We start from the raw sequence: 27519 nt of genomic DNA, 5'->3' as shown, positions 1-27519 counted from the left end.
TTTTCAGTATTTTACAATTCTCGACAAACATATGATTACGGCCTAAAAGCCAACTGTCAAAATCCACTTTGAATGGAAATTTCAGACAAACGGTTACTAGTCGAACACAGTTCACAACAGTTTATGAAAGAGACAACTTTTCTCTTTCATTTATTACCAACATCTGTGATTGGCGTGTAACGGTTTGTCCGGAATTTCCATTCAAAGTGGATTTTGACAGTTGGCTTTTAGGCCGTAATCATATGTTTGTCGAGATTTGAAGTTTGGCAAAGGGCCAATAGTAAACGGCCAATGTGCTGTACAATAATCTTTTTTGAGTAAAAATTCGCTCAAATCAAGTAAAATCTCCAGTAATTATTGCATGTTTTCAAAATATAGATCAAACTACAACAAATGTGTGCATCGACAAAATTCACCTTCGTTTTCAAATAGCAGATTGAAATGTTTTAGTAAAATTTCATACTCATTTTACTCGATTCAGTCATTTTGTTTATTGGCCCTTTTCAAAAAAAGGCGTGATATGTTAGTTAAAATTTTTAGTGTGTACACTAATTTCGCCCTTGGCTTGCTTTTTTATATTTCATTCGTCTTTGACGTTTCATGTGTTTGTGTGCTCTTTCGCTATGCGTTCTGCTTCTGACGAGGTTTGATGGTGAAGCTGATGAACGCATCGCAGACAGAAAAGCAAAAATAGCAGCAGCGTGAAGTTTGTGCAGCCATATTTTTTTCGTGTATATTTCGTCGCCATCAGTGGCAGGAGCGGAGCAAAAAGTGAACGCACAAAATAATTTCAAATTTTTGGGATTATTTCGGAATTTGTAACGCTCCTGGTTACGTGCAACATACGCAGGTTGATGCTGGCAATGGTTTGGTATACATTGAAGTGTCTAAATTAGGTTTCAAAGTGGAGATTTTGTGGAATCCAAATCAAGACTGATTTTTTTCGTCTGCCTTCCACCTGGATAGTGTCGAGTTCTTTTCTGTTGCCTATGCTCTGCAAGTTTGTAAGTGCTTGACGGAACAAAAGAAGCGTTTCTATCGAAAAGTAAAACGATTTCTAGAGTGCGTGGAAGTTTTCCCTACATTAAGTGCCTCATTGTGAAGATTCGTTGTTCGAGGAAGGTGTCTAGAAAATCCTTTGAAATTGCTACTGGCAAAGAAAAAATCCGACAAGAAAATGTGGCAACTCTGCAGTGTCTGTGTGTGATATTAATTTGGTCATTGTCGCAGTAGTCGCTGAAAAGGAGTACTCGTTGGTCGGAGGCCATTGCGTTGTCGAGACGACAAAAGTCATTGACGGTGGAAGAGGAGAGAGCAAGGAACAAGGCAAACAGAACGACAAAAGTGTATCAGCAGGAAAGAGCGAAAAGAAAGAAAAACTGGCCGTTTTAGGCGATAGAAGAAAGCATTTTTACTGGAGTTCACCATTGAGTGACGGAAGTTGTGGAAACAGGAACAGGAAAAACTAGCTGAACAGGAAGACGGACAATTTAAATACGATTCAGGACATAGCTTGCAGTAATATGCATACCAGAGTGGTCTTATTTTGACAGCTGGCAGAACAAAACTGCAGGTGGCATTTTGTGTGTTTGTGCAAAGTGTAAAATTCCAACGCGATTATTTAACCTGACTGGCTGGTTTTTCCTGTTAAAAATCGATGAGTGTCAACTTACTTGTTTAATGTTCCTTTAACAGTTTGGCTGCAATATAGCTTAAAGCGGTGCTATTAAGACTGGGTAGAAACCTCATTATTTTTATAGAACGACTGAAATCCTCAATACCTACAACGGCATAACATCTAGTTCCACAAAATGGCCTGTGCAACACTAAAACGTTCGCTTGACTGGGAGAGTCTGAATCAAAGACCAGCAAAGCGCCGGAGGTGCCATCCATTCGGCAGCCCCAGTAGCAGCAACGCCCAAAACAGTCCGTCATCGTCTGCTTCCTCTTCCTCCTCGGGCAATGCAATGCGCGTGATGGAGCCAAAGCCTTCGCCATTTGTTGATGCTGGCTGTTCCAAGCTGACCCCAGGTAAGTGCATGCAAGCATCGATTCGCAGACGTTAGCTGAAGCTACAGTCGAAAAATATCGTTTCTGTCGAATATGGAGTTTCACTTTTCTCATGTAGTAACTCCAAAACTCGCTGGTTTATTGATTGAAATGCAGAGAAATTGCTTTGTGCAAATTGTGATAATGCTGTCTGTTCAATGCTGATCTATTTGTAGCTTTAATAACTCGTATGCTAATACTTCAATCATCTTATTTGCGATCAACACACATTTCGACTAGATTTTTCATATGGGCCTAAATCGTAAATGTAAACAAACTGAGTTATTGGTATTATGACATTACGTGAGTAAAATACTACAAGATGGTCGGTGTTAAGTCAGACCGGACTAAGTCGCAAAACATCAAAAAATGAGATAATGATAGCACTGGATAAAGACTTTTGCCAGATTTGATATATTTAACAATAAACAAGAATTATGGCAAAAATAAATTTGCAATCGTAATGTAAAGGATGCGGCGATTTAAACTTTAAACTTGTTTTTCTCGAAATCAATATTTTGTCACTTAGTCCGGTCTGACTTAACACCGACCAGATGGAGGTAAAAATACCTTTTAATGCGTTTTTAGTTCCACTTACAATTAAAGAAAACGGCGAAAGATGCATTCTTCTTTGGGAATTCGACTTTACGCAATATGCCTTTTTTCGAATAGAATATGAAGGCGAAACACAGGTATCTGCTACGCTTCCATGATTTTATGCCAACATCTAAAACGTCGCGTTAGGGTCGATCCACAATAAACAGAATCAATTTCATTCGACACAATTTTGTGATAGTCGAGTTCGTTTAATTTGTTGGTGCACCATGGTGTAAAGTTTTTGTTATTCACCGACATGTCCACAACAACATATTTCTTCAATTAGCTATCCAATATTTTCGCTTTTTAACAAAATTTAACATGTTTAATGTCTGAAAATTGAGTCATGCCGTACAGTATGTGATTAGTGAAAATTAAGCTTTGAGCAAAACAAGCAGAACAATTTGAACTGTTATTGGGGCCCATAATTTGTGTGCCGCTGAGATGTTGGCTTATGTCAGTTCAATACAAATGGGATAGGGGTGTCATATACGTGGGGAAACATGACAATTTTGGACAGACCTAACGCCATTGGCTATACCCTCGATCCTAGCAACCTAGACTCGTGCGTTCAGTTGAACTAATAAAAAAAGACGCTCATATCCACTAGACCACGCGTCCCATGGCGACATGACTGAAAGCTGTAATGATATGGAAGAACTCACTTTATTCTACCATCAGAACCGCATGCACCGAAAATTTAGTATCAGATTCACGGTCCGCGCGCTATCATCCAAGAACACGCGTTTATGCAAAAGGCACGCGGTTATAAAATAGAATTTATACACGCGAAGTTACATACACGTTAGCACACGCGATCGAACACGCTAACGCTCGAGCCCTTCCTGATGATACACGTGATCGTGAAGTCCCTACGCCCAGACAATGAATGTCACATCAAGAACCACGGCCCGTTGCAATTGGCCTTAAGAAGTGCTATAGTGGATGACATTTCCCGTCTCGTCTGCAATTGTAGCACAGACTAACAGACATACCACTCGGAAACAATGCTTCGCCCGCTTTAACGGTCATTTTAAATATATTTGTGGTTAGGACTGTCGCAACATTTGCAATCATGGCGCCACTGACATATGAACAAGCATATGGGGGATAGACCACTAGCGAAAAATTGTTCCCAAACCTGAGGGGTAACCCACCAGCAAATGAGTATTTGAGACCGTGAATAAAAGATGGAGCTGGTGTTATTTCCTCATAGTGTTATGTCTGTTAGTCTGTGATTGTAGTGCGTGATTATGACGGGGAACGCTTTCGAGGACCTAGCTCAACAGCTTCAGTAGGACAACACTCGAAAAAAAGTTTCGTTCAATATTAACCTTAAAATATATTTATTAATTTGCCTTTCTGATTCGATAATATGTACGCTAAACGAAACGAAGAGGTACGTACTATCAAAGTATACCAGTATTGAAGAAAGTTTCCGGTTGGATGTTTGTATTTCGAATTCATCTCGGCTGTAACTAGCACTACCTTGGGGCTAAGGTAGACGATGTATCTAAACTAGTACACAAATCAGTACTATTTTCAAACAGTCTTGTGACATAAAAGCAACTACTGACATGTTTGATAGGTAGATTTGGCTTTACTATCGGCGCACCTTTTTTAGTCATTAACAACGCCTTTGAATGGCACACATTTTACTACATGGTTAAAATAATGAACATCTTAGGCAAAACTGGGAAAATTCATTGATTGTGTAAACATTACATACCCAATAATGGAGATTATATGTATACGTCAAATAATGGGTGATTTTTTACCCATTTTTAAATATTTTCATGCACTAAAAATGCATGGAAATAATCCCAGTTTAGAGTACTTTCAGAAAGAAAATATTCTTTCAGATCCCATAAAAACAATGTGAAAGCGTAGACTTTTAATTATTCATTGAATCATTCGACAGATCTTCATATTTCCTAAATTGATTTGTGCAATTGCTTCTTTAGTAGATCAGTATGAATCGTAATGTTTTTATTATTGAAAAATGGCATAGATAACAGGAACATAGACGCATCTGTAGCTCTAAATACTCCTATTCTCCTCATTGGAGTTCTGCTTCGTTAGCAAGTGGTGGAATCAATCCATATTCTTTACTCGAGATCTATTGAACAAAAAATATGAAATTCATTATCATGCCAACCAACAAACCTTTTGATTCTCAAACACGATACAGATACAGCAAAGACTCGTTTTTATCAGCCCCTAGGCGAATTTTAAGCTGATAAAACAGATACATTGATAAAATCGGGACATATATTTATCTGTCTTTTTAACAAACCGAAGCTCTTAAAATAGATTGTATACTATTCCCCCGAAAATCGTTCCCCAGAAAGCCATTCCCCAGAATTCCACCACCCCCAGAATATTATTATCCACACTCAAAAAAAAGTAAACGTTATGCCTATTGATTTTACACATAGATTTTTGCAATTAACGGAGGCATATAGACACTATTTGCTGGCACATAAACCTAATGTGTGTATTTACAAGAAATATTAATCTTACATTCACATTTCATAACTATTAGGCACATAAAACCCCATTCTATAACAATATGCACATATAACTTATGTGTGTGCATACATAGTTTATACAGTTGACACATAGAAGGTATGTGTGCGCGAGATAACAATAGCATGTCTTCTTCATATGAATTTTAAGCGGTTTGAAGCAAATAGAATTAACGTTTGGATTTTTTTCAGTGCAGAGATTCATTGCCCAGAATGTACCATTCCCCAGAATTCCGAAGCACCATTTCGCAGAAAGTCATTCCCCAGAAAAGCTTTATTTTTTATAACTTTGATCTTTTTAACTTACTACAGTCGTGATTCGCTGGTTGGTCACTTTCGAACTGGACCGCTTTTTAGTTGGACCTCTGCTAGTTGGACCATTGTCCAACTAAAAAGCATCTTAATCGGCCCTATTCTGCGCGGCGTGTGACGTGAGACGACTAATCTCACCTCACTCTAAGTGACTTTTCTCACCCAATTCTGAAGAGTCACTTCGGGTGACGTGAGACACCCATTTAACCGCAATGGGGAATCTCACATCACCCGAGTCGATTCTCAGAATAGGGTAAGAAAAGTCACGTAAAGTTGAGTGAGATTAGTCGTCTCACGTCACACGCCGCGCAGAATAGGGCCGAATGTCAAAATCACCTTGACAATCAAACTGAAAATAATCAGAGATGAATTTACACTACTAACGGCTCCTTTGGATAGGATAGATAGACGTCTGTCAGTCAGTCCAACTAACAAATCGAATTCGCTAGTTGGAAATAGGTTGTGACCCAACCAACGAATCACGACTGTGCTCGTTCCCACTTCCATCAAACGATATTCTTAACTTTCGATTCGTGCACATTCCAGACAAAATAAAATACCGAAGTGTTTTCACCAGAAAGAACTATTGTCCAGGAAACATGTAGAACAAATTGCAGAATCTAATACAGGTGTATTTTGAGAGACATTGGGCAACAATCATAGGAAGCGGTAGCGCCCCTTCCTAGGATTCAAAAGAATGAAACAGTGTTATGTAAGTAAGATTATATGGTGAAACCAAAACTTTGTGCATTATCGAAGGAATTGTGTTAAGTTGCTGAGGATGAGCTGCCGAAAGCGATGGCTCCTCTCAAGTAAGCCAGTTATCCATTCGCTTACCCGATTTACTCAAACATAGGAATTGATTCCTTCTTTCAAACATGAGCAGTTCATTGAATCTTCATGAAAATGACTCTTTACGTCTGCCCATTTTATACTTGAAGAATTGTCACAACTTTTAAGCATGACTATACTGTTCGGTATAAAGTCTTTTGGCACAACATCGTCTGACATGAGACATTATATGGTAGTTGGCCATTTGACCTAACAGTCGTGTAGCATAAGCACAGACAGACAGACATAACACAATGATTAATTCCTTAAAAATATCGATCCGCCAAACACTATACACGCTTCTAACCACTCATTTATAAATTAGTTAACCCTCAGACCCAGGAACTTTTTTTACCAGTGGCAAATGCTATCACTGTCCCAACCAAAAATATATTCAAAATGACCGCTAACATTAGCGAAGAATTGTTGTCGAGTATTATATCTGTTAGTCTGTGGTATAAGTACCATTTGGCATAAGGTATGAAAATACTTTCGAATGTATTTCGGTTGGATCGTACATTTGCGTAGGAAACATTTCCAATGTAAAAGAAAGATAAATCTCGACAAACATATGATTACGGCGTTAAAGCCACAATTCACTTTTAGCGGAAATTCTGGACAAACCGTTACTCTCCAACCACAGATGTTGGTAGTAAACATAAGAGAATTTCATTAAATGCTGTGAACTGTGCTGTCATGTTTATCGAAAAATGCTCTAAAAACACTCCAAACCGTTTGTCAAATCGAGCATTCATTTCGATTTTAATATAGATTCAAGGAAAGTTCAAAGGATTTAACACCTATGTTTGAATAAACCGATCAGACGAAAATATGACATATTTGCGTTCAAGAGTTATTTGGCATACAAAATCAAAAAACTGCTCATGATTGAAAGAAGGAAACAATCCCTACGATCGAGTGTTATACGAGTGGATAACAGGCTTGCTTGCGAGAGGCAGTCACATTCGGCGGCATAACCTCAGCAACTCCACACCGCATCAGTTCCTTGAATTAGATAATGAGCAAACCTTAGGCTTCACCACAAAAAATGATTACGAACATTAACTTTTCTGGGGTATGATTTTCTGGGGAATGGAGCATTCTGGATAATGGCTTTCTATGGAATGGTACATTCTGGGCAATGTCTTTCTGGGGAACGGTACATCCTGGGGGATGGAATTCTGGGGATTGGCTTTCTGGGAAATGGCTTTCTGAGGAATGGTATACACCCCTTAAAATATTCTTATTTGTTCATTAGATACTGCCTTTCAATTTTTGCTGATTATTTACTTTAAGTTCCCCTTAGAGGGGTCTGACAGTGCAAACTGTAAAAAAAATAATATTTTTATTTTTGCATTTTTTGGATCTCTAAGATAAGAAATATATGCCCAAGAAAGGATTTACTCAAATTCAACTTGGTTCGTCTGCTAGAGCCCATTAAACTACCAACTATCAATTATCATATGAAGCTGATAAAATCGGGTCAAAAGCTGATAAAATCGGGGGCTGATAAAATACGGGTCTCCACTGCATAAATAAAATTTTTATTTGCATTTGTTCCTAGGGGCAATTAGCACAGGCGAATTGAGTCAAACGTCATTTTTTTTAAATCGCCTGACTATGTTCGTCCGCTTTTTTTTTTGACAGGGAAAGCTTATGGAATGTTCCGTGATGCCAGTAAGTATGCATGGTTGCTAGTTTTGCTGTTTTTGTCTCCGCAAGTCTGTGTATAAAGTGTCTGTAGTATTACCCACTCTTCAATACAGTGATTTTCGCCCACCATCGTGTTTTCTATCGAGATTTCATTCTCTGAATTTCATTTTATTATAAACTGGACCCGGAAGAACGAATTCTTAGTGATGTAATAAGAAATTTGCCATCTAGATATTTTTCCGAGTTCGGAAACATATTTTCTTCGTCAATATTACTTTTCATTAGAAGAAATCACATTCAATTATAATATTGATTGAGTTTATAAAATTCAAAATTTACTTTTCTATGTGCTTCAAAACATCATCATAGATCGCGAATTGACAGTTTTCGATGACGTCAGAGAAATGGTTGAGATAAACAAACGGATTTTTAAGCTCTTACGGTGAAAAAATGTGCAACGAACTGTTGACGTAAATTACGCCATAATAATTATTACACCATACACATGGGATAATCAGTGCATCAATGTGATTTTTAGCAAAAATTGCTATTTTTGCTGCATGCCATAGAAAACAACGATTTAGCATCAAAAGGCTAAAGATCGAAAGGCCGAAAAAATAAGGCGAAAAACGAAAGATCTAAACTTGTAAGGCAAACTTTTTTATTTTCGTTTATTTTACATTGTGTTCTTCTTGATTGATTAATTGGGGAAGAATTCATTTGCGATTAATTAATTTCACTTGTTACCAACTCAGCGTTCTGCTGAGACAATACGTTTTGAAAAATATACTACTCAAGTTTTCAGAAGCTAAAATTTCATTTATTTTATTCCAACCGCAAAACTATTAGCAATTTAGTGTCAAAAGAAGACAAAATCTTAAAGCGAGTGGTCGAACTTAAAAATTACAAGGGGCAGCCCTATGGGGTTCCACGAACTGTAGACGTAGGACTATACTACTTAATGTAAACGTAAGAAAGAAGATAGAAAACCGTAACCGAACTAATATCTGGAACTAAATCTTTATAGCACAAGATCAGCTTTTTAAAATTGTAAAAACTTTTCGATTGTGTGTGGTAAAAACCCGGAACGGCGAAGAAAAATCAAATTTAGGCAATATACATGGTTCTATCACATTCGCCCGAATGACATTCACCCGAAAGTCATTTACCCGAATGACGTTCGCTCGAAAACCATTTACCAGAATGGATCATTTACCCGAATGTCATTAACCCGAATGGACCATTTACCCGAATGCCATCAACCCGAATGGACCACTCGCCCGAATGTCATTAACCCGAATACCACATTCACTCAAGCATAATATAAAATCGGTAATTGTCTAGTTTAGTGACTTTTGTGATAGAAGTCCGACTTTAATGCGGTTTTTTTGCCAAAAGGATGTATTTTAACCTAAATAAACCAAATCCGAGCGGGAAATGTGAAATCTTTAACTAAAGTTTGATAAACTGAACAATAACAAGTGAGCTTATACAGCTGAGCTAGTTTGATGCGGCTTGGCCGCATATCCGAGGCCAATGATCCGAAGCGGCGCCGTTGTTCCGTTGGACGAGGCGTTGATCCACCCGTCGCCGGAGTTATAAGCAAACCTGTGATCCTCTTGTTTGCCCGGTTTACTCAAACATAGGGGCTATAGATAGTTTAAAGCCGACTGAGCGGCAGCGAAGTCGGACAGTGCACCAGAAAGCGATGTGGCGTAGCCACATTAGTCAACCGTACACTGATCAATGTGGCTATGCGACATCGCTTTTAGGTGTACTATCCGACGTCACTGAGGTTCTGTTGCCAACGCCACAAATGCTCTTCAGGTGCAAACTGATGCATATAGGACGCAGTTGTCAGCTCGAGCGGTGAAATCTTCTGGTAAACCTTACAAAATAATAAGAAATCTTTCGGAAACACGACCGATCGAGGTAAATATATATTAAGATGTTCCGTTAACGAATTGAATCAATTAAATTAGTAATTATATCTTGCATGGTGGGAGTCCATTTGGCACTACACCGTTAGTAAATAGTAGCTCATAAATGTTATGTTGCGAAGCTAGTGTGATGCGGCTTTGCCACAATTACCGAGGTCGAGGAACCGAAGCGGAGGTCCCTACTCGGCAAACCTGCGATCCATTGGTATGCTTGGTTTACTGAAATATAGGGGTAGATTCCTTCTTTAAATATGACCAGTTCTTTGAGTTTGTATACCAAATAGCCCTCGCAATCAAACCGGTGATCCACTCGTTTGCCCGGTTTACCCGCACTTAGGGATTGATTCCTTCTTTTAAACATGAGCAGCTCTTTTTCCACAATTAGGGGTTGATTGCTTCTTTCAAACATGACAAATCCTTGGATCTGCATGCCAAATAAGTCTGCAAAGAAACTGTTGATCCACTCGTCTGCCCGGTATACTCAAACATAAAGGTTGATTCCTTCTTTCAAAACAAGAGCAATTTCTTGAATCTATATACCAAATAGCTCTCTACGTAATATTGGATTTCGAGACAGTTCAAGTTTTTTCAGAAAAATAAAACAACTTGGTCATCAGACAAAATATTCGGAAGATCACCGAATACAACTAATTTACAAACAAGTTGTCGCCTTGGCTTTCTTGCCCCATCAAGGTATTCCAATGGCACTCGAAGAATTGAGGAAAAGTTGCCCAAAGGCTCTCGACGATTTTTTGGATTACATTAGTAAAAATTGTATTTTTGGTAGGAAGGAAACTAATCAAAAAGTTTCTCGATACCCTTCTTTGCCCCTCGCTCCGTGGTCAGTTTTCGAAAATGTATCGACAAAGTTTCCTAGAACCACCAATAATGTGGAAGACTAGCGCAATAAATGGAACGGTTTGTTAAGCCGTGGCAATTCTATGGTGTGTTGAAGCAGTTGCAGCTTGAAGAGAAAAACCCTAGTACGTATGTTTTACGTACACTACAAGCGGTGCCAACAGCTAAAAGTCTAAAAAACTCACGAAAGGACTTAAAACTGGAAATCCTAGTTAAATCATACAAACCAGGTGATTGGATTAACTATTTGACTGGTATAGCTTTAGTGTTAATTTCTTCATATCATCAAATGTAATAAAATTTGTATTTCATCTTAATAAATTATATTTTTCCGATTGACATTTCGATGTTTTTCGGGTATATGGAATTCGGGCGAATGGCATTCGGGTTTATGTTGCATTCGGGTTTATGTTGCATTCGGGCGAATGTCTTTCGGGTGTTCGTGGCATTCGGGTGAATGACATTCGGGTTTATGTGACATTCGGGCAAATGTGCTTCGGGTAAATGGCTTTCGGGCGAATGTCATTCGGGCGAACATGACAGAATCATATACATACCTATTACCTACATACACATTCGCCTCAAACATTGAACCCAAGCGCACAAAGGAAAATGAGTCAACGCTGATGATGGATAGAGCTATAACCACGACACTATGTTATTCGTGTTGTGTACGAATAATTGCGTTCGAGATTGCACATAAAAGTGTGCTGGAAACGAGTACAACACAAAAGAAAGCATAGTTTTTAAACGGGCAAGCTCAGTCGCGTGTTGAATTGAACGGCACTGGATAGTGCACCTCCACAGCCAGTTTAACGGAATTCTAACTCAGCTACACTGGCTGTGAAAACACAGCACAGTGATCTGCTCCGCCTGCCGTTCAACAGGCAACTGAGTTTGTCCGGCCAAATCCGTTCTTTAAATAGTCGATGATGACGTCACTCATAGAAGCGTAGCGCGCTAGGTATACAAATCAGTCGTGCCAGACTTGGGAAGCGTTATCTTCTGTGTGTAAATGTGCGATATCTTGACTAGGTTGTACATTATTTAAATTTTTAATGCAACGATATCAAAAATCTTCGGGTTTATCCATTGGAATCTATTTTTAGAAGTATTTCGAGGCGATATGCGCAAAAAATTTAAAATTTATCGTGAGATGACTGAATTATATGCATTGAAAATTGGACCATATTTCGTTACATACCATTTTTGTAGAATTTGCAAAGTGCACCCCCATATTGAAAACAAAGACGTAGTCCTACGTCAAAAATTTTTCGAAGCTACTTACATACATTCGTCGATTTCTGTAGTTCTAAAAAACGGAAAAAAATGGTTTTTGGCCATGGAACCTTTGCAGAAAAACGCGTAGGTGAAAAATTGCTACGCTGCTACTATATAGTGATAAAATTACTTAAAATATTTTTTTGGGCTTGACAATTAGTATTATAAACCACATTTATCTAATTTATTTAATAATTCAATTTGAATTGATTAATCCTAAAAATATTTCCAATGAACTGTGTATTGTCAAAAGAAGGTGATAGGTTTTGGCATGGGTTTTGGCCAACCTTAAAGAATTTCGTAATTTCATATTATATTAGAGAGATTCAAAAAGTATTTAAAGCAACCTCACATATAATCTCATTTAAATTCAATATCTTTGAAAATCATTGAAATATTTCCATAGAACTATCATTGATAAAATAAGGTAATATATTATATATAACGTTATTATGATGTCGTTTTTGTACAGAATAGGAAGGATAAATATAAGTTTTTCATTTTGGCAGTAGGGTGTTTAGCAGACATTTTGCCTAACCATTATTTGCAATAATGGTCATTTGAATTATTTTTATCCCCAGGATGTCATTTTGCATAATTTCTATTGTGGGGCATAACGGACAGAATTATCTTTATCTGCAGGCTAATGGTCATTTAGCATAATTTCTAATAAGCGTAAAGTGAGGTTGATTTGGTATAACGGACTTTTGGCATGATTTCGAGAATTTGTCACACTGAAGGTTTTTTGACATATATATTTTCATCTTTAGGGAAAAGACATAACTGTGCAAGAAGTATGGTCATTTGGCATAATTTTGAGCCGTGCTACTGCTGAGGGTAATTATTTTTATATTCAGGAAAACTTTAATTTAGCATAATTGGTCGTTTGGCATAGCTATATTTGGATTCAATAACATTACCTCGAAAATCGTCCCCAGAAAATAAAATGCCAAAACTTTTTCCCGAAAAATACATTTTGCAGAAAGTGTCAATTCTCAAAAAACTTAAAAAATACCAAAGCATAGAAAAATTTTGTTCACCGAAAATTCAAAATTTTTCAACAAAATGCGTAATAATCGTTTCAATTACATTGCATTTGCTCAAATGCTTATTATGATTCGTTCGGGGAAGGTTCATTTTGTGATATTGGAATAGAGCACAAACAGATAATCAATTGAATTGTTTTCATGAATGAATTATGTGATTCTCAAAGTGCTAAAAGTGAATTGCTATTCGGCAAAAGTTTGTCTTTGACTGAGCAGTTCTTCGGGTTCATTAAATGACTGAAATGGTGGACAAAAGGGGGAAATGTTCAAGACATTCTCCAACATGAAATTTTCGAAGTTCAGTATGAATCATCTGGTTTGGCAAGCTTTTTGCAACTGTGACTTGAAAAGCTGCATTTACCTTGTAACTGGGACCATGAGCCAGGAAATTTCATCTTCATTTATTTTATTCTTTAGTGACCGTCATATGAAACGATCAATGAAACACATCAAATAAGAAACTTCGATCCTAGCACCTCAAAAGCCTGTAAATAAATAATGATTGAATTCAAAAATGTATCAACACAAATATTTGAAACGCGAAACTCTAAAGAACAGTTAATGCTTAAAATAAGAGACAATCTTTTATAAAATGTCAGTTTCAACGCATGAAAAGTCTTTCGATGTAATAATTTTTGACATAAAACATTACATAATCATTTGACATAACAGTCGTGTAGTAGAAGTACAATTTGACGTAAGGACGTATTCTCGAAAGTATTGTGTCTTATGTTTGAGTTAACCGAGAAATCGGGTAGCTCAAACGTTTACGTATGAAATGTTTCAAAAGTAAAAGAAGGATAAATGCTCAAAAACCCACCAAACTTTGTGTCGAAATGTCCATTAATTTCGATTTTAATAAAGATTAAAAAACAAATTAACCGCTATGGTTAAGCATTCCGGGCAGACGAGAGGTTCACAAATTCGCTTGCAAGCTTAATTTGCTTGCAGATTCAAAGAACTGCTCATGTTTGAAAGAAGGAATCAATCACTATCGTCGAGTAAGCCGGGCATACGAGAAGATCACAGTTTTGCTTAGGAGGGGCCGCTGCATCCGACGACTGATCTTCAGAAGTTTTACATCATTTCAGTTCCTCGCAAAGCTTTGACTTCATCGCATGACCTTACTATTATTTTAAAATCCATCAACAAGTGCTACGCACAACACGGTTTCTTTCTATTATATCCCAGGAAGAGGAGAGGGGTGGTACCGCCTACGATTGTTGCCGAATTCACTTCCTAGCTTCCAAACATATGCTGATCTTTGATCCAAAGGGAATCACTAAACATTAAATATCGCTTCTGGCACAAGATGATAATTGAATCTATTTTCAATGTCTATAAGTATTTCTCAGACATCTGCTACGAGAATTTTGTGCGACCTTTTTTACCTTCTCGCTACCAATTATTATAAGGACCTTCTCATTGGTTTGTGTTCTATTCAATATATACACAACTATGGTAAACTAATGGTAAAGGGATTTTATAATTTATAAGTAACTAAGAGTCTCCGTTAGGCGCTCTCAAAATACATCTAATTATTTGAGTTATTTTGACCCAATAAATTACAAAATTTCTTGTCAGTAAAAAAAACAAAAATATTGGGAGTGTGCGTATAGAGAGCACAAAGCCAATGCACAGGACAATTGCCCTGGTAGGACGGTTACTGTTTTAGAAGCAACAACTATACCGTCCTACACCAAAAACGTCATAACCACGATTTGAATCCGATCGATGTGGAAGAAATTTCGTATCGAAATGCTGATATCAGTTTGCCTTTTGAAATTTCGCCTTTTGATTTTTCCGCCTTTTAGATTCGGCCTTATGATTTTCAGTTTTACGGTCTCGACCCTGTTATTGGTAATCGTCTAGTTTGTAGACTTTAGGGATAGAGGTCTTTTTGCAGTTTTTTGCCAAAAGGTTGTATTTGAGGCTAAATAAACCGAATCCGAGAGCGGAAATGCGAAATTTTGAACCAAGGTTTGATAAACCGAAAAAATAAGTTGTGCTTAATAACATCCATAACAATGACAGTTCTTTAACAAGTGAGCTTATGCAGCGGAGCTAGTGTGATGCGCCTTGGCCGCATATCCGAGGCCATGGATCCGCAAAGCCGCTGAGGATTCGCTGGACGAGATGTTGATCAACCGTTCGCTAAGTGAACCTGTGATCCTCTCGTTTGTCCGCTTCACCCAAACATAGGGGATATAGTTTAAAGCCGACTGAACGGCAGTGAAATCGGACTGTATGCTAAAAAACGATGCGGCGCAGCCACATTAGTCAGCAGCTTAAGCACAACTTATTCTTCAGTTAATCAAACTACAAACTACACTGTCCATAAAAGCATGAGTCCCATATTGAAAAACAGCAAGCCGAGAAAAACGCTGTTCAAAATTTGCATTTTCATTGAGCCTTATGCATGGGACAACCATGTTTTGTTATTTTTTTTAGATGTTTTCTAAACAAACCTGGTAATCTTATTTGTGCATTGTGATTCAGTGGTGATACAGAATACAATCCAACAGATAACTCATTTTTGACAAAAATCCACATGGGCTCGGATATGTGGCTCTTAAGCTTTTCTAGGCAGTACACCTTACACCATTAAAAATCGACCTGTATCACAGAAGTCCTTAGTGACAAATGTAGACAAACTGAGTTATTTGAAGCGCAGCATGTGATTACAACATAGCTAACGAATCCCGAAAACCAGGATTCATTATACCCAGTATTTATCAAAATAACAAGCATTATATAAGAAGTCGCAAAGTTTTCATGATCATATTTTGAAATTTTGCACTTGAGACCTTTTAAATTGAAAGGACCTATGCGTGAAACATTTCAAAACCTCTGCAACTGCTCATAGGCGCCATGCAAAAACGACGCAAGATTCATTTCATTCTATGTTTTTCCCACTGCACATAGGTACCTTGTAAAAACGTCCTAAGCATCAAAATAAAAGAAATTATTTTCTTCTGTTCATGCGACTTATTTTCGAAGTTGAATTTAAAAAGTATAATAAATTAAATGATAATTGGAAAGCTTGGTTATTCTAAATTAACATCCCATTCGTTGGTTTTAACCAATTCCAGCCAATGGTTTGCTAATATAAACTAAAGTTTCCCGCAATGTTTTTCTGCAAGACTTCTGTTAAATCCAGTGCAACTATTTACCATAGTAATGAAGAACATTCGTATTCCGGTGCTCATTTTGTATAAAACTTTGAAGAAATTCAATATTCGTCGCAAGAGCTACCTTTGCTGAAAAAAGCCTTATGTGCAGCGTCGTATGATTCTTAGGCCCGAAAAAAAGACCTAAGTGAAAGGTCCTATAATTTCAAAAAGACGCATCATTCTAAATCGTTTAAAAAATACATTAGCGCTAAACATTTCATGTTTTTAGTATTATTTACCCTTAGAGCATAGTCCTTGGACTATATTGACATAATTGTTCCATCAAAACACATATTTGTTCTCTAATAGGGATTTGTTTTAGGTCCATGAATCTTCAGCCTCGTTTTTCTCAGTTCGAGCTCAATGTCACTTAGGACCTTTTGAATAAGTACTCTTGAATTACCGTTTTTTGCCGTGATGCAATTTGATGGGGGGCACCCCTTAAGCTATGGTTGATGATGACATTTATAGAAATAATAATGATGAGACAAAGTAAATGCAACCCACGATTTTATTAAATAATTATTTTAATCCGCAACTTAACGTACGTTCCCACACCACTCCATTATCATTATAATTTTAATTTTTTATTTTCCAGAAAAAATGGCCCAAAACATCACCGAAGAGATCAAAAGACTGCACCGCCGGAAGCAGCTGACATTCAACACTGGCAACATGGAGCGCATGCAGGACTCAGAATCCAGCGGTTCCGAGATGGGCCCAGACAGTCCCCGCAGACCGGACAGTCCGCCAAGTATGGTCAAAAATCCGGAGAAGGCACTCTTCACATTCAAACAGGTACGTGCTTCTCTTGGTTCCTTCATCATACTGAGACAAAGGAGCATCATGCATGGTTGTCATGCATACGCACAAGCTGTTGAGAAACGGCACAATAGGGGTAGCAGGACCTTTTTTTTGTAGGAAAGGACCTGATAAAGACAGATGTGTATTGCAGTTGTCTGAAATCCCTTGTAGCATGGATAATTTTTATGCTTCTTTTTTACGAATTTTCTATTAGACGCAGCAAAGAAAATGAGAAATTTTTACCTACCCTGCTTTTTTTTGATTGCCTTTGCTCGATTCAGCACGTTCAAAGAATGTGAAAAAAAAAATTGATTTTATCAATAGATTAAATAAAAAATCTCAAATCAGGTTGAGCGGATATTTTCGTATATTGTAGGGTAAAGTCAAGGGGTGAGTCGCTTAGCACAAATCGAATTGTGCTCACAAACAAACAGCATGGTAGCTTGTGCCGCAATGTGCCACGATGTGCCATGGTGTTCAGTAAAACAAAAGCAATGGTTGCTATGATTATTCAACTACATTTTGTTGACAATTTTTGAGTTGTCAAAAGTGTGCCTCATTGTGCCACACATTGTGGTAACGAGTGAAACGATCGTGCATTACTGTGAATCGTAATCTCATATCGTGTTATCGTAGGTGATACAGTGTGTATGGCACATTGTTCACCGTATTAGAGAGGGTGCCTACCATCGATGGAATGCCTATAAATTGGCATCAACAGCTTTACTTGTTCGTTAAAATCCAATATAGTAACACAAATGCTCTGAAAAAAGTGAAATGCCCGCGTTTGAGCGCAACGAAACTCGAATCGAGTGCCCCAATTGTCGTAATACCATTTGACCCACTGCTCTGCAGCCCACGCTTATAATGTTAATGTCGTTTGTGGCTTCTTATCCTGAATTCACCGGATCTTCGTTTTACCTGTTATATTGAACCACAAACTAAAGTGCATTAACCTAGTTCAATCCGCCAAACATCTTAAACAAGTTGGATATCTCACCGGCTATATTGATACTTGTCCCTCTCGAAGCCCGCATCGTTTTTCCCGTCTAACGCGTTTTGCCAATCGATGACGGCGCCGGTGGTTGAGTGGTAAGCGTGACCGCCAATTATTCCAATTTGCCTGGGTTCAACTCCAGCCGAGGTCGTTGAGATTTTTCTGAGGTGAAAAAATCTGTGGTCACGTCTTCCTTCGAAAGGGAAGTAAAGCCGTTGGTCCCCCGGTCTATGAGTTTTAGTGGATCGATATCTAGTTCAGATAGTGAAGTCACCTCTCTGGTGTCGGTAAAGAAGAAATGATCCAACTTCTATACTCTTACTAACACTAACACTTACTAACTCCTCCTGTGATATTTGTGGAGTGCGCAGTAGTATATACGGCCTCTAGCAAAAGCAAGTATCGGACTAACCATTCCTTCCCTTTCCTTCCGCGATCTACGTTCGGGCCTGGCCGACGCCGGCGGTATTGATCAAACTTTAGGATTACCAGGAGTTGCACATTGAAAGTAGTTTTCCTACAGGACATTCCATGTGAAGATTCCCTCTCGAGAGGAGTGGTTGTCTGGCTATATGGAAAGACAACGCAAGTACATAGTCTGTTACACTGACGACGGTTCTCTGATGGAGGGACGTGCTGGTGTTTACTGTCGTGAAACGAGACTGTAACAATCTCTCTCACTAGGTAGATACTGTACACACCGAAAAAAAATATTGGTAAAAGTAAGAGTGTTCCGCTCTTAACAAAAACCAACCAACGCCTACTATTAGGTTGAAAGTAATTTTTTTAAATTAATCAACAATACCAAACAAAATAAAAGTTTTCCTTTTAAACTGATGAAGAATAGTAATCAAAATAAAAATTTTATTTTCAAACTAAGAGTATGCATTGGTTGTTTTTTTACTAAGAGTGAAAAACTTTTATTTTTACCAACATTTTTTTTCTGTGTGTACTGTATTCTCCCGCGTTCGCGCTATCATGAATGCCTTCAGTGGACCAAATAAAGAAAAGAAAGCTCTCATATCCACTAGACAACACGTTCCATAGCGACATGACCAGGAACTCTAGTGATATGGCGTAACTCCCTGTCAGAATCTGAACCGTATTGAAAACTAAATATCAGAATAACGGTTTGCGTGACTATCCAAGAAGAACTTCATTTTCTTTTTACACCGAAAATTCAGTATCAGATTCACGGTCTGCGCACGATCATCTAAGAACACACGCGAATATGCGAAATGACGCACGGAGGAAAACTCGAATTTATACATACAAAGTTAAGTGCACATTAACACACGCGACATACAAATGCACACGTGATCGAATACGTTAACGCACAAACGCTTCAGCCCTTCGCGACAATACACGCTATGGTGAAGTAATTACGCCCGCACATATCTGAACCTTACAATGAATATCATATGCAAACCCGCTGCAATTGGCCTTAAGCAGTGCTTTAGCGGGTGACATTTTCTGTCTCGTCTGCAATTGTGGTGAGTGATTCTGACGAGGAGCCTGGCCGAGACCCTAGCTCTACAGCTCCAGTTTTTTGTTATTACTGTCAGAAAATGTTTGTTATTCCTACTAGCCAGTCTTTATATAGAGAGTGAGCCTGGTGTAGATTTAATACTTTTATTTAAATTACCGAAACTGTTTTTTTGAAATAAAGCATTTTTGTTATTCAAAATATGATCTTATTTTTAAAACAATGGAAAAATGCATCTCATTTGAACATTTTTTGTTCTTATAAGAACCAATTAAAACCAATATCCTGATTATTGTATTTTATTCTTTTAGCCTGAGGGGCTCATGTTTTGCGTCAATTCCTGATTTCGCCCAATTTCTTCTAAACCAAGCTTTTCAAGCTGTTTTAATAGCTTCTCTACTCGTTTATGTTTCAAAGTTTTGCCAGTGTATCTTTTTCCTGAAATAAAAAATATTGGGTTCGTATTACATGACTAACACTTAATTTCCTAACCTTTGAAAAGATTCAAGATTATCCTTGAATTTGAATAAAAGTTCCAATTTATCTGATACGAATATTCCCCGTTTTTCTGTCAGATTTTAGAATAGAGGTAATAAGGTTACTGTGCCCTAATTCATTTTAGCTCCTGTATTCGTCCCACCCATCTAAATATATTAGTTAGAGCAGTGTCTGCTATCTTTATTCAATGCATTAGGTCAACTGGTAGGATGAATAAGGGTGCGTTGGACCCGAGTTTTTGTTCGTGCAAACGCGAGTATTTTACATTTTTCAAACCAGGTTTTTTTACGCTACTGCTTCTTAAAAACGAAGCAAGGAAGATGATACCTATTTTAGCGCAATCCAATCACGTTAAGTCGAGTTACAATCAAAATAGTGTGACATCCTGACTAATGAGATAAGTAAGGGCTCGTCTGTCCTATTTTTCTTATTCAGAAATGTCAATATTTTTGAACCAACACTGTCTGGTACTTAAGGGAAAAATAAATTTTCTTTCTGTTTCAATAAAATCTTTGAATTTGAATCAAAGTCGCAAAATAATTGATCCAAATATTCATTTTTTTTCTGCGTGTATAAGGAAGCGTTCATGATAGTTTCACTTTTACGCATCAATATTGTATCATAGATGACGTAAAGATGGACAGAGGCAGAATCCGTGGAACTAATATGCCACAGTTGGAAACAATATTGGTGTATTTGATTCTACCCCAAGGAGCAGAACATTCCTATGTTTGCCATTCATGATTTAGCAAGCGATTTGTACGTGCGGAAAACAGAGCTCCGATGTGATCCGATGTAAAATGAGCATTTTTTAGCCAAAACCATTTACTAGGTCGGATTTACCCCACCTTACCCTACGTGAAATCTGATGTGGAAGGAAATTTTATAAAAAAACCACGAAAAAATTTTTATAGGTAATTCATCATTGGCCCAACCCTGATTTTTTTTAAATTTGTTATGTGGACGGGGACTGAATCAGCTGTACAATTCATTTCAAACATGTATTGCAACCAGACCGTAATTGTACTGTGTTAATATTTTCATTTAGTTTGGTTGCTTCTTTTATTGAAACATGCTGTAATGTAAAATGTTTCAAACTTTATTACATTTCAGGTACAAATGATCTGCGAGCGTATGATGAAGGAAAGAGAGGATGCCTTGCGGGAGCAGTATGATGCCGTTTTGACCACCAAGCTAGCCGAACAGTACGACGCATTTGTCAAATTCACCTACGACCAAATACAGAGACGCTACGAAGCGGCGCCAAGTTGTAAGTATTCGATCGAATGGAACGGCAATATGATTCTGATTCTATTTTATTTGTTGCAGACCTCTCCTAATCAGCTAGTTATTTAATATCGTAACTGCAGAAAAAACACAACGTAGAATGATATGCATTCACGCAACACTAAAATAGCAACACTACAACAAAACAATACACACACATGCATCTAAATGTTTAAAATCCTGATACCTATGTCTTACTGAATAGAGCTCTTCATTTATGTTGTACTAAATTCTACTAGCCATACATACCTACTGATCTAACACGAGAGAAAGGCAAGAAATCCCAATAGGGATAAACACTCAATCAGCAGCAGTAGTCTGATAACGAGTATTTGATTGTATTCTAAACAGTTCTTCAAGCAAGGTTGAATTTTTTTTCGCTCGGTTTATCGATGTCGTTTAGTTACATTAACGAACTAATAAACTTATGCAATTATAAAGCTTTACGTACTTCAAAGGACACGTACAACTGGTCGAGGCGCAGTGTTGCCCGTTTTCCGTTACTAAGTCCCAGTAGTTCCGTAACTGCTCATCATATTCGAAGAAAGCAAAAAAACGCAAATACTAACTGATCGGTCTGGCCTATCAAGAACAAGAAGGATAAACTTTGTTGTTCTGTACACTTCTCAATGATGGATTTTTTTGCTATTCGTTTATACTCGATTTATTACTTTGAAGAGAGTACCTAGTAGTATATTTTTAGTCCTTAATTTTGGATCTTAAACAATCCATAGCAAAATTTAGTTCTAAGCGTTTTGTTTCGTTGATGGTATGAGTATAATGCTAATTCTATTTGTTTTTCCTTTTCCATCTTTCTCATTGATTTTGTTTCCCTTCGCCATTTCCCCCCACCATAGTCAATTTTGTTCAATAATTTCAACATTTTGTTCTACTCTTGTGTAAAAATAGTCGATAGTTTGTTTTCTTTGTACAACAGTGTACTTTTGCAATAAGCCTAACACCGATTCCATTAAAGAGTCACTTAGTTTTGTTGTTTCTGGAAATATGTAACCTAACTAATAATTGACTTTCGTGATGCTTCCGGGATAGCCACGCGAAAGGCGAAAAAAGTAATTACAGTCAACAGGAGATATTTCAAAGAGGGGTAAAACTAAACAAATTATCTCATTGAATAGGGAAACTTGATAATACTAATAGAATACGATGGTCAAAAACTAGTGGTAAAGCGAGCAAAAAACTAAGCATAATAAATAGACAACACACAACATATACATTTATACATATGAAACTATATATATATTTATATACATATAGACAAAAGCATAACAATTGTTTAAAGCTTAACCATCTAGAAACCAGAAAACAACTAACTGACAAGATGAGATAGACAGAAGAAACAGTTCATGTAAAGTTAAGTTTCTATATAAGTTAAGGTTAAATTAAGGCGAGAGTAAAAAAGTTGGGGGAACCCGCAAGGATCGTCATTATATATTAGTATACAGAATAAAAAAAGCAAAAGATTGAGCGAAAAGAAAATCGAAAAACACAAAAATTAAGCTTATATTACGAACAGTGAGATGAGTAAGTTAAAGAGTAAGCGTTTATATACATATGTTTTATATAAAACGATGAAAATGCAACAAAATTATTCTTCAAATCACTAAACTAATCGTTTTGCGAGCAGATAACAAAAGCGTATATAATGTTCCGGCGTCATACAAAGTAACTCACGTGAGCACCTTCATAGAATCAAATAGTGCATTAAAAGGCAGCAGCAGTGCTACTAATTAAAGAAAAACTACCTACCTTAGCCAAAACAAGCCACAACAGCAGACGCATGAACCTAGCTCATACCTTTACAAACAATGTACGAACCGTTCGATGTTTAGTCACAGAAACAGAAAAGGAAACCCCACTTAGCAACTCCACAATCACCAACAACTTACACAACACTCACCAAAGCAAAACAAACAAGAAATAAGCCGAGAGGAGATATTTCGACAGTAACAAAGATTGAGTAGAACATAATCAGCTGTCTACAAGAATGAGTTATGTAAAACAAAACTACGTTAGAGGGTTTGGCGAGAAAGAGGAGAAACAACAAAAAAATCTCAAAACGTCGTTTTCAGTTTAGCCTTCCGTAGTTCAACAGTTCTCTGAGCGGTTGGATTTGAATTGTAGCAGGTCGAAACAATCATCCCTACCTACTAACCAAACAACATGCGAATAAAGTGCAGTTTGCCAAGTCCATAAATTGAGACATCGCGCTTGATGTTAGCCTATTTCAATCTTATATCACTTTCTTATACAATGTTGTTAATGTTCAAGGTAAAATGAGTTGCAAGTTCTCCTTCAGTAGTACTTTAACGGCGGTGTATTGGGAATGGGTAAGGGATTGTCTATAATGAAGGGGAGGGGGGGGGGGGGGGGGGGGGTCAGGTAAGGTAACGAAGAATTTATTCTGCGATTCACCCTCTCCTAGGTTGACGGTATTGCAAACATCTTCAAGCATATTTGAGCCGACACCTGCTTTAGGATGGTTATTGCATTGCGCTTCGATAGTGGTGCATCGAGGAGACCGAGAGGGCTTATGGGCCTTTTTTATGTTTTGGGTTTTTTCATACTCTGCACCAGCCCAAACTAACAGTCAACTAAGAGCCTGTGCACACTGGCGTGGCCGATTGGCGGGTCGCCGTGGATTGATTTTTTCTGTGGGCTGTGTTTGCAAACATTGTTCAACAGCTTAACGGCAGTCTTTGTGAGCACGGCTCGCAGTGGAAGTCATTGTGTGTCGATTTGTCGGTCGACCTCGGCAACGTGCACAGGCGCATTAAAAAAAAATAACAGTAGAACCCTATTAGTTGTGTTGTGTTGTAATAATTGTAGTTTTTGGTACTAGTGTACAATTGTGTGCTAGCCGTGTGTCTATCTGTGTATGTGGGCGTCTGAGTATTTGTGACATGTGGACCAGGGAATGGATGCAGAACTGGCTTATATGATGGAATAATGGGTGATCCTTCTTGGGATTCGTTGGTCACTTTTTACTGATGTTCAATTCGTGCATTCGATTCGATTCATGCGGATTGGATAAATGAAGGTACGATTGATTTACCGACGCACGTCAATCATCCATTCCCGTCCAGTATAACTCTCATAACTTCTAACGGAATTAATTGTCGTTAATGGTAAATATATATCATTTTCTGGCATTTGGACGATTCCAAGTAGTTTTATTGCATGGTACATGTGTTGTTCAATTAATATTCAATAACAGTACTCACTCTACTCTTTGATACCGTATACCGACCTTGCTTGTTATCCACCAGGATTCAGAACAATGAACTGTACGCCAAACCTTTTCAGAATACATACTTTTTACTCAATAGAAAATGAGATCAAATAGATTTGAGTCTTAGTGGAATGATATAGCTGATTGTGTTATAGTGAGAAAGTATATAGATACGGAGCATTACATAGTGAATATGGCTTGTGAGGCTGCAGGGTTTGGATGCTTAGGAATTTCTAAACGGACGCTTCTTCCCGTTGGAATCAAGATAAGTTATCCTTTTTCATATTTTAATCTGCAATGCCCTTCATATTCTGTATATTATCGCACCAAGTTAGAATGTTTTTAATGTGTGAACCGACCATGGAATATATAGTAAAATTACGCAGTTCATCTCACACACATACACTGTTTGGGATCGATTGGGGTCTGTTTGCCAGTTGTTGGACTTTGTAAGTCCGACAGCCATCGTGTGGATGGCGGCTTGTTTCTTCTGATAGGTTTATTGTCTTTCTAATTGGAATAGTTCCATCCTGACAAAGAGAAATTAAATCATCACCGTCTTTCTTTGCACTGATTCTCTCATTTGTCTTTAAAACGTGCAGTGTACGCTGAGGGACGGGGATATGCAGGGTTTGCTTGATTTCTGTTACCTGTCCTGTCTCTTTTATTCTATTGTGATTTTTGTGAGTTTTCCTGCATATATTTCTGGTGAGCGTTTGGGAGGTGGATGGACCGAGTTTGTCTAGTGCGTTGAGTCAAGGGGAATACATGGAGGGGTTTGCTGTTGATGATTGAATAAAGTTCCCCGTGTAGTGTTGACGTTTTCGCTGTTTTCACCTTCTGTTACGGAAAAGCCTATTAATGTGTTGCATCTTCCAACAGTTTGTATTGCCTGCCATGGATAAGCTGCTAGTGAATACACGAGGAGCTCTTTTTGTTCATCGATGAGGTATTGCTCTGTTTGCCTCTCTTTTCTTCTGCTGTGAATTATGTTCATTGAACGTGTTCGGTCTGTCCACTCATTGAATGTTATTGGAGGTGTATGCCCGAGTATACATGGAAATCACGGCGAAGTGCGGGGGAGGGGGGGGGAGGAGAGATGGACAGTGTAATGTATGCTCTTTAGACCCACGTGGAATAGGTATTGCGATTGCCGAGATAATTAATGCTCTCGAGTATTTCGTTGATATGATCAGTATAGTATTCCATTCTATGTGTCTTCAATGCTCACTGAAATTATATAACATTTTTCGAAATTATTTCATTCTGAATTATATATGTAACAGATTGATTATAGATGTAACATACAATATTGAATATTAATTATAATATTAGTATTGTGTTGGGAAAAGACAAGAACATGATTCTCTGCTTCATTTTTTACAAATTCTGCTTATTTTAGCTTCAATCAGTAGATTGCATTCTTCTCCTTGCCTTCGGTGTTGCCTCAATTCGGAGTGGCTAGCGTAAAAAAGCGCGCGTCATCGGTTGTATATCGGACATACAAAGTCGGTCGTTTTAGGGACTTAGGTGGTGCTTGCTTTATACCGCTCAAAATGCATTCCAGCTAGCATAAAAACCCGCGCGAATATCGATTGCATGAAAGTCTGTATTTTATTAAATCGTTCGTGAAGAAAAAGCAATTTATATAATTGTCGTTTCATTACTTGTAGTAGTATCAATGATGGTAATCCATAAATGTTATGTTACTAAATCTTGATCTAGGCTTTATGTTATATTGTATTTTTCTTGAATGGTCGTGTTTTGCCGGAAAGATGAAACAGGGAATAATAAATTCGTGTGCATGCCATCTGAAAAAAAAATTGATTCATTCAAGTATAGGCAACACTCCCGGCAACCGGTTGCCCGGAGTTGAAGTTGCATTTTTCACAAATCAAGTATTTTCGAATTAATTCAACAAACGATAAATCTATCATAAATTCTAACAAATAACAAACACATGATAACATCTCTGAGAGTTGCATAATCGTATCACTTATCAAGGTGAATCCAGATTTGTGTAACGCTTTACCCCATCCCACTAACAAAAACTCCTTCCCGTGGCAAACGTGAAGATGCAGAGGTATACACGGTCTCCATAACAACGTTTACCACACTAATATTCTTTTCCTTCCCCGATGACTGTAAGGACGTGGCCGGCGCCGTTATTGACATTTTAAAGAATAGAACTCTCGAGACTTGTACATTGATGGTGGATAGCTACTCCCAGGCCCCATCTGTTGATTCTCTGTGCAATTTCGCTTGTTCTGGTCAATCACGGAGTAGCAACTACGAATTGTGCGGTCATCATGCTCATGCTCATGCTCAATAACAGTACTCACTCTACTTTTTATTTTATTTATTTTCGGTCTCATGCGTCATATTCCTCTGATGACTTCTCCGAGATAATTTAACATAAAAGGGCAACATTGCTGTCAACAATGACTATTCGCTGCCATCAGACGTCGCCAGGTTTTAGAAAAATTGAGATGTACTTTCATACTCAATTGAATCAGATAAGTAGGAACGAACAACAAACTGTAAGTAGCATATTACACATGTCTTATTTTAACATCATGCATATTTGTATTAACATATTATTTACAGGTAACACACATATCTCAACTTGCAACACTTCCCATACACACGTAAACATTCACACACGCAAATATACAAATGCTCGACAGGTGACTGGGCCAAGTGCATTCACTCGTAGGATCTATCATTTCGATGATCTCCTCGATTCTACGAAACCAGTGCACAATTAAGCTGACATAAGCTAGTCTCGTCTGGTGAATGCATGTAACCTGGAAGCCCCAGACACGACAGGACGAGACGGACAGATGACGGACTGGACTCGACGGGGCCTAGTTCAGAGTTTTAGGCATTCTTCAATGCACGGCTAGCGAACTCAAAAAAAAAGAAGAAT

The 27519-nt window shown here is 37.8% G+C and overlaps 1 protein-coding gene across 7 annotated transcripts; it reads left to right on the top strand.

Annotated features, from left to right (window-relative positions):
* The first annotated feature begins 659 nt into the window (after positions 1-659).
* LOC131689115 (akirin) lies at positions 660-22966 on the top strand. 7 transcript variants are annotated; one of them, XM_058973952.1, is made up of 5 exons: positions 660-850; positions 1696-2031; positions 16867-17066; positions 21167-21323; positions 21383-22966. In XM_058973952.1, the coding sequence occupies exons 2-5, from the start codon at positions 1812-1814 to the stop codon at positions 21391-21393; spliced, it is 588 nt and encodes a 195-aa protein (XP_058829935.1). In that variant the 5' UTR covers positions 660-850; positions 1696-1811; the 3' UTR covers positions 21394-22966. The 7 variants fall into 7 exon arrangements, with proteins under 7 accessions (XP_058829935.1, XP_058829936.1, XP_058829934.1 ...); XM_058973953.1 differs by having other exon boundaries at positions 660-866; XM_058973951.1 differs by having other exon boundaries at positions 660-871.
* The last annotated feature ends 4553 nt before the right edge of the window (positions 22967-27519 follow it).

This window comes from Topomyia yanbarensis, chromosome 3 (genome assembly GCF_030247195.1).
Source record: "Topomyia yanbarensis strain Yona2022 chromosome 3, ASM3024719v1, whole genome shotgun sequence".
Taxonomy (NCBI): Eukaryota; Metazoa; Arthropoda; class Insecta; order Diptera; family Culicidae; genus Topomyia; species Topomyia yanbarensis.
Note: the sequence above shows the minus strand (reverse complement) of the source record. Positions and strands in the feature narration are given on the sequence as shown.

Excerpts from the sequence above, each read along its gene's own strand:
- LOC131689115 (XM_058973952.1), top strand. The coding sequence starts at position 1,812 with ATGGCCTGTGCAACACTAAAACGTTCGCTTGACTGGGAGAGTCTGAAT. Across the intron at positions 2,032-16,866 it reads CTGTTCCAAGCTGACCCCAG|AAAAAATGGCCCAAAACATC; the intron begins GTAAGTGCATGC and ends TTTATTTTCCAG. Across the intron at positions 17,067-21,166 it reads CACTCTTCACATTCAAACAG|GTACAAATGATCTGCGAGCG; the intron begins GTACGTGCTTCT and ends ATTACATTTCAG.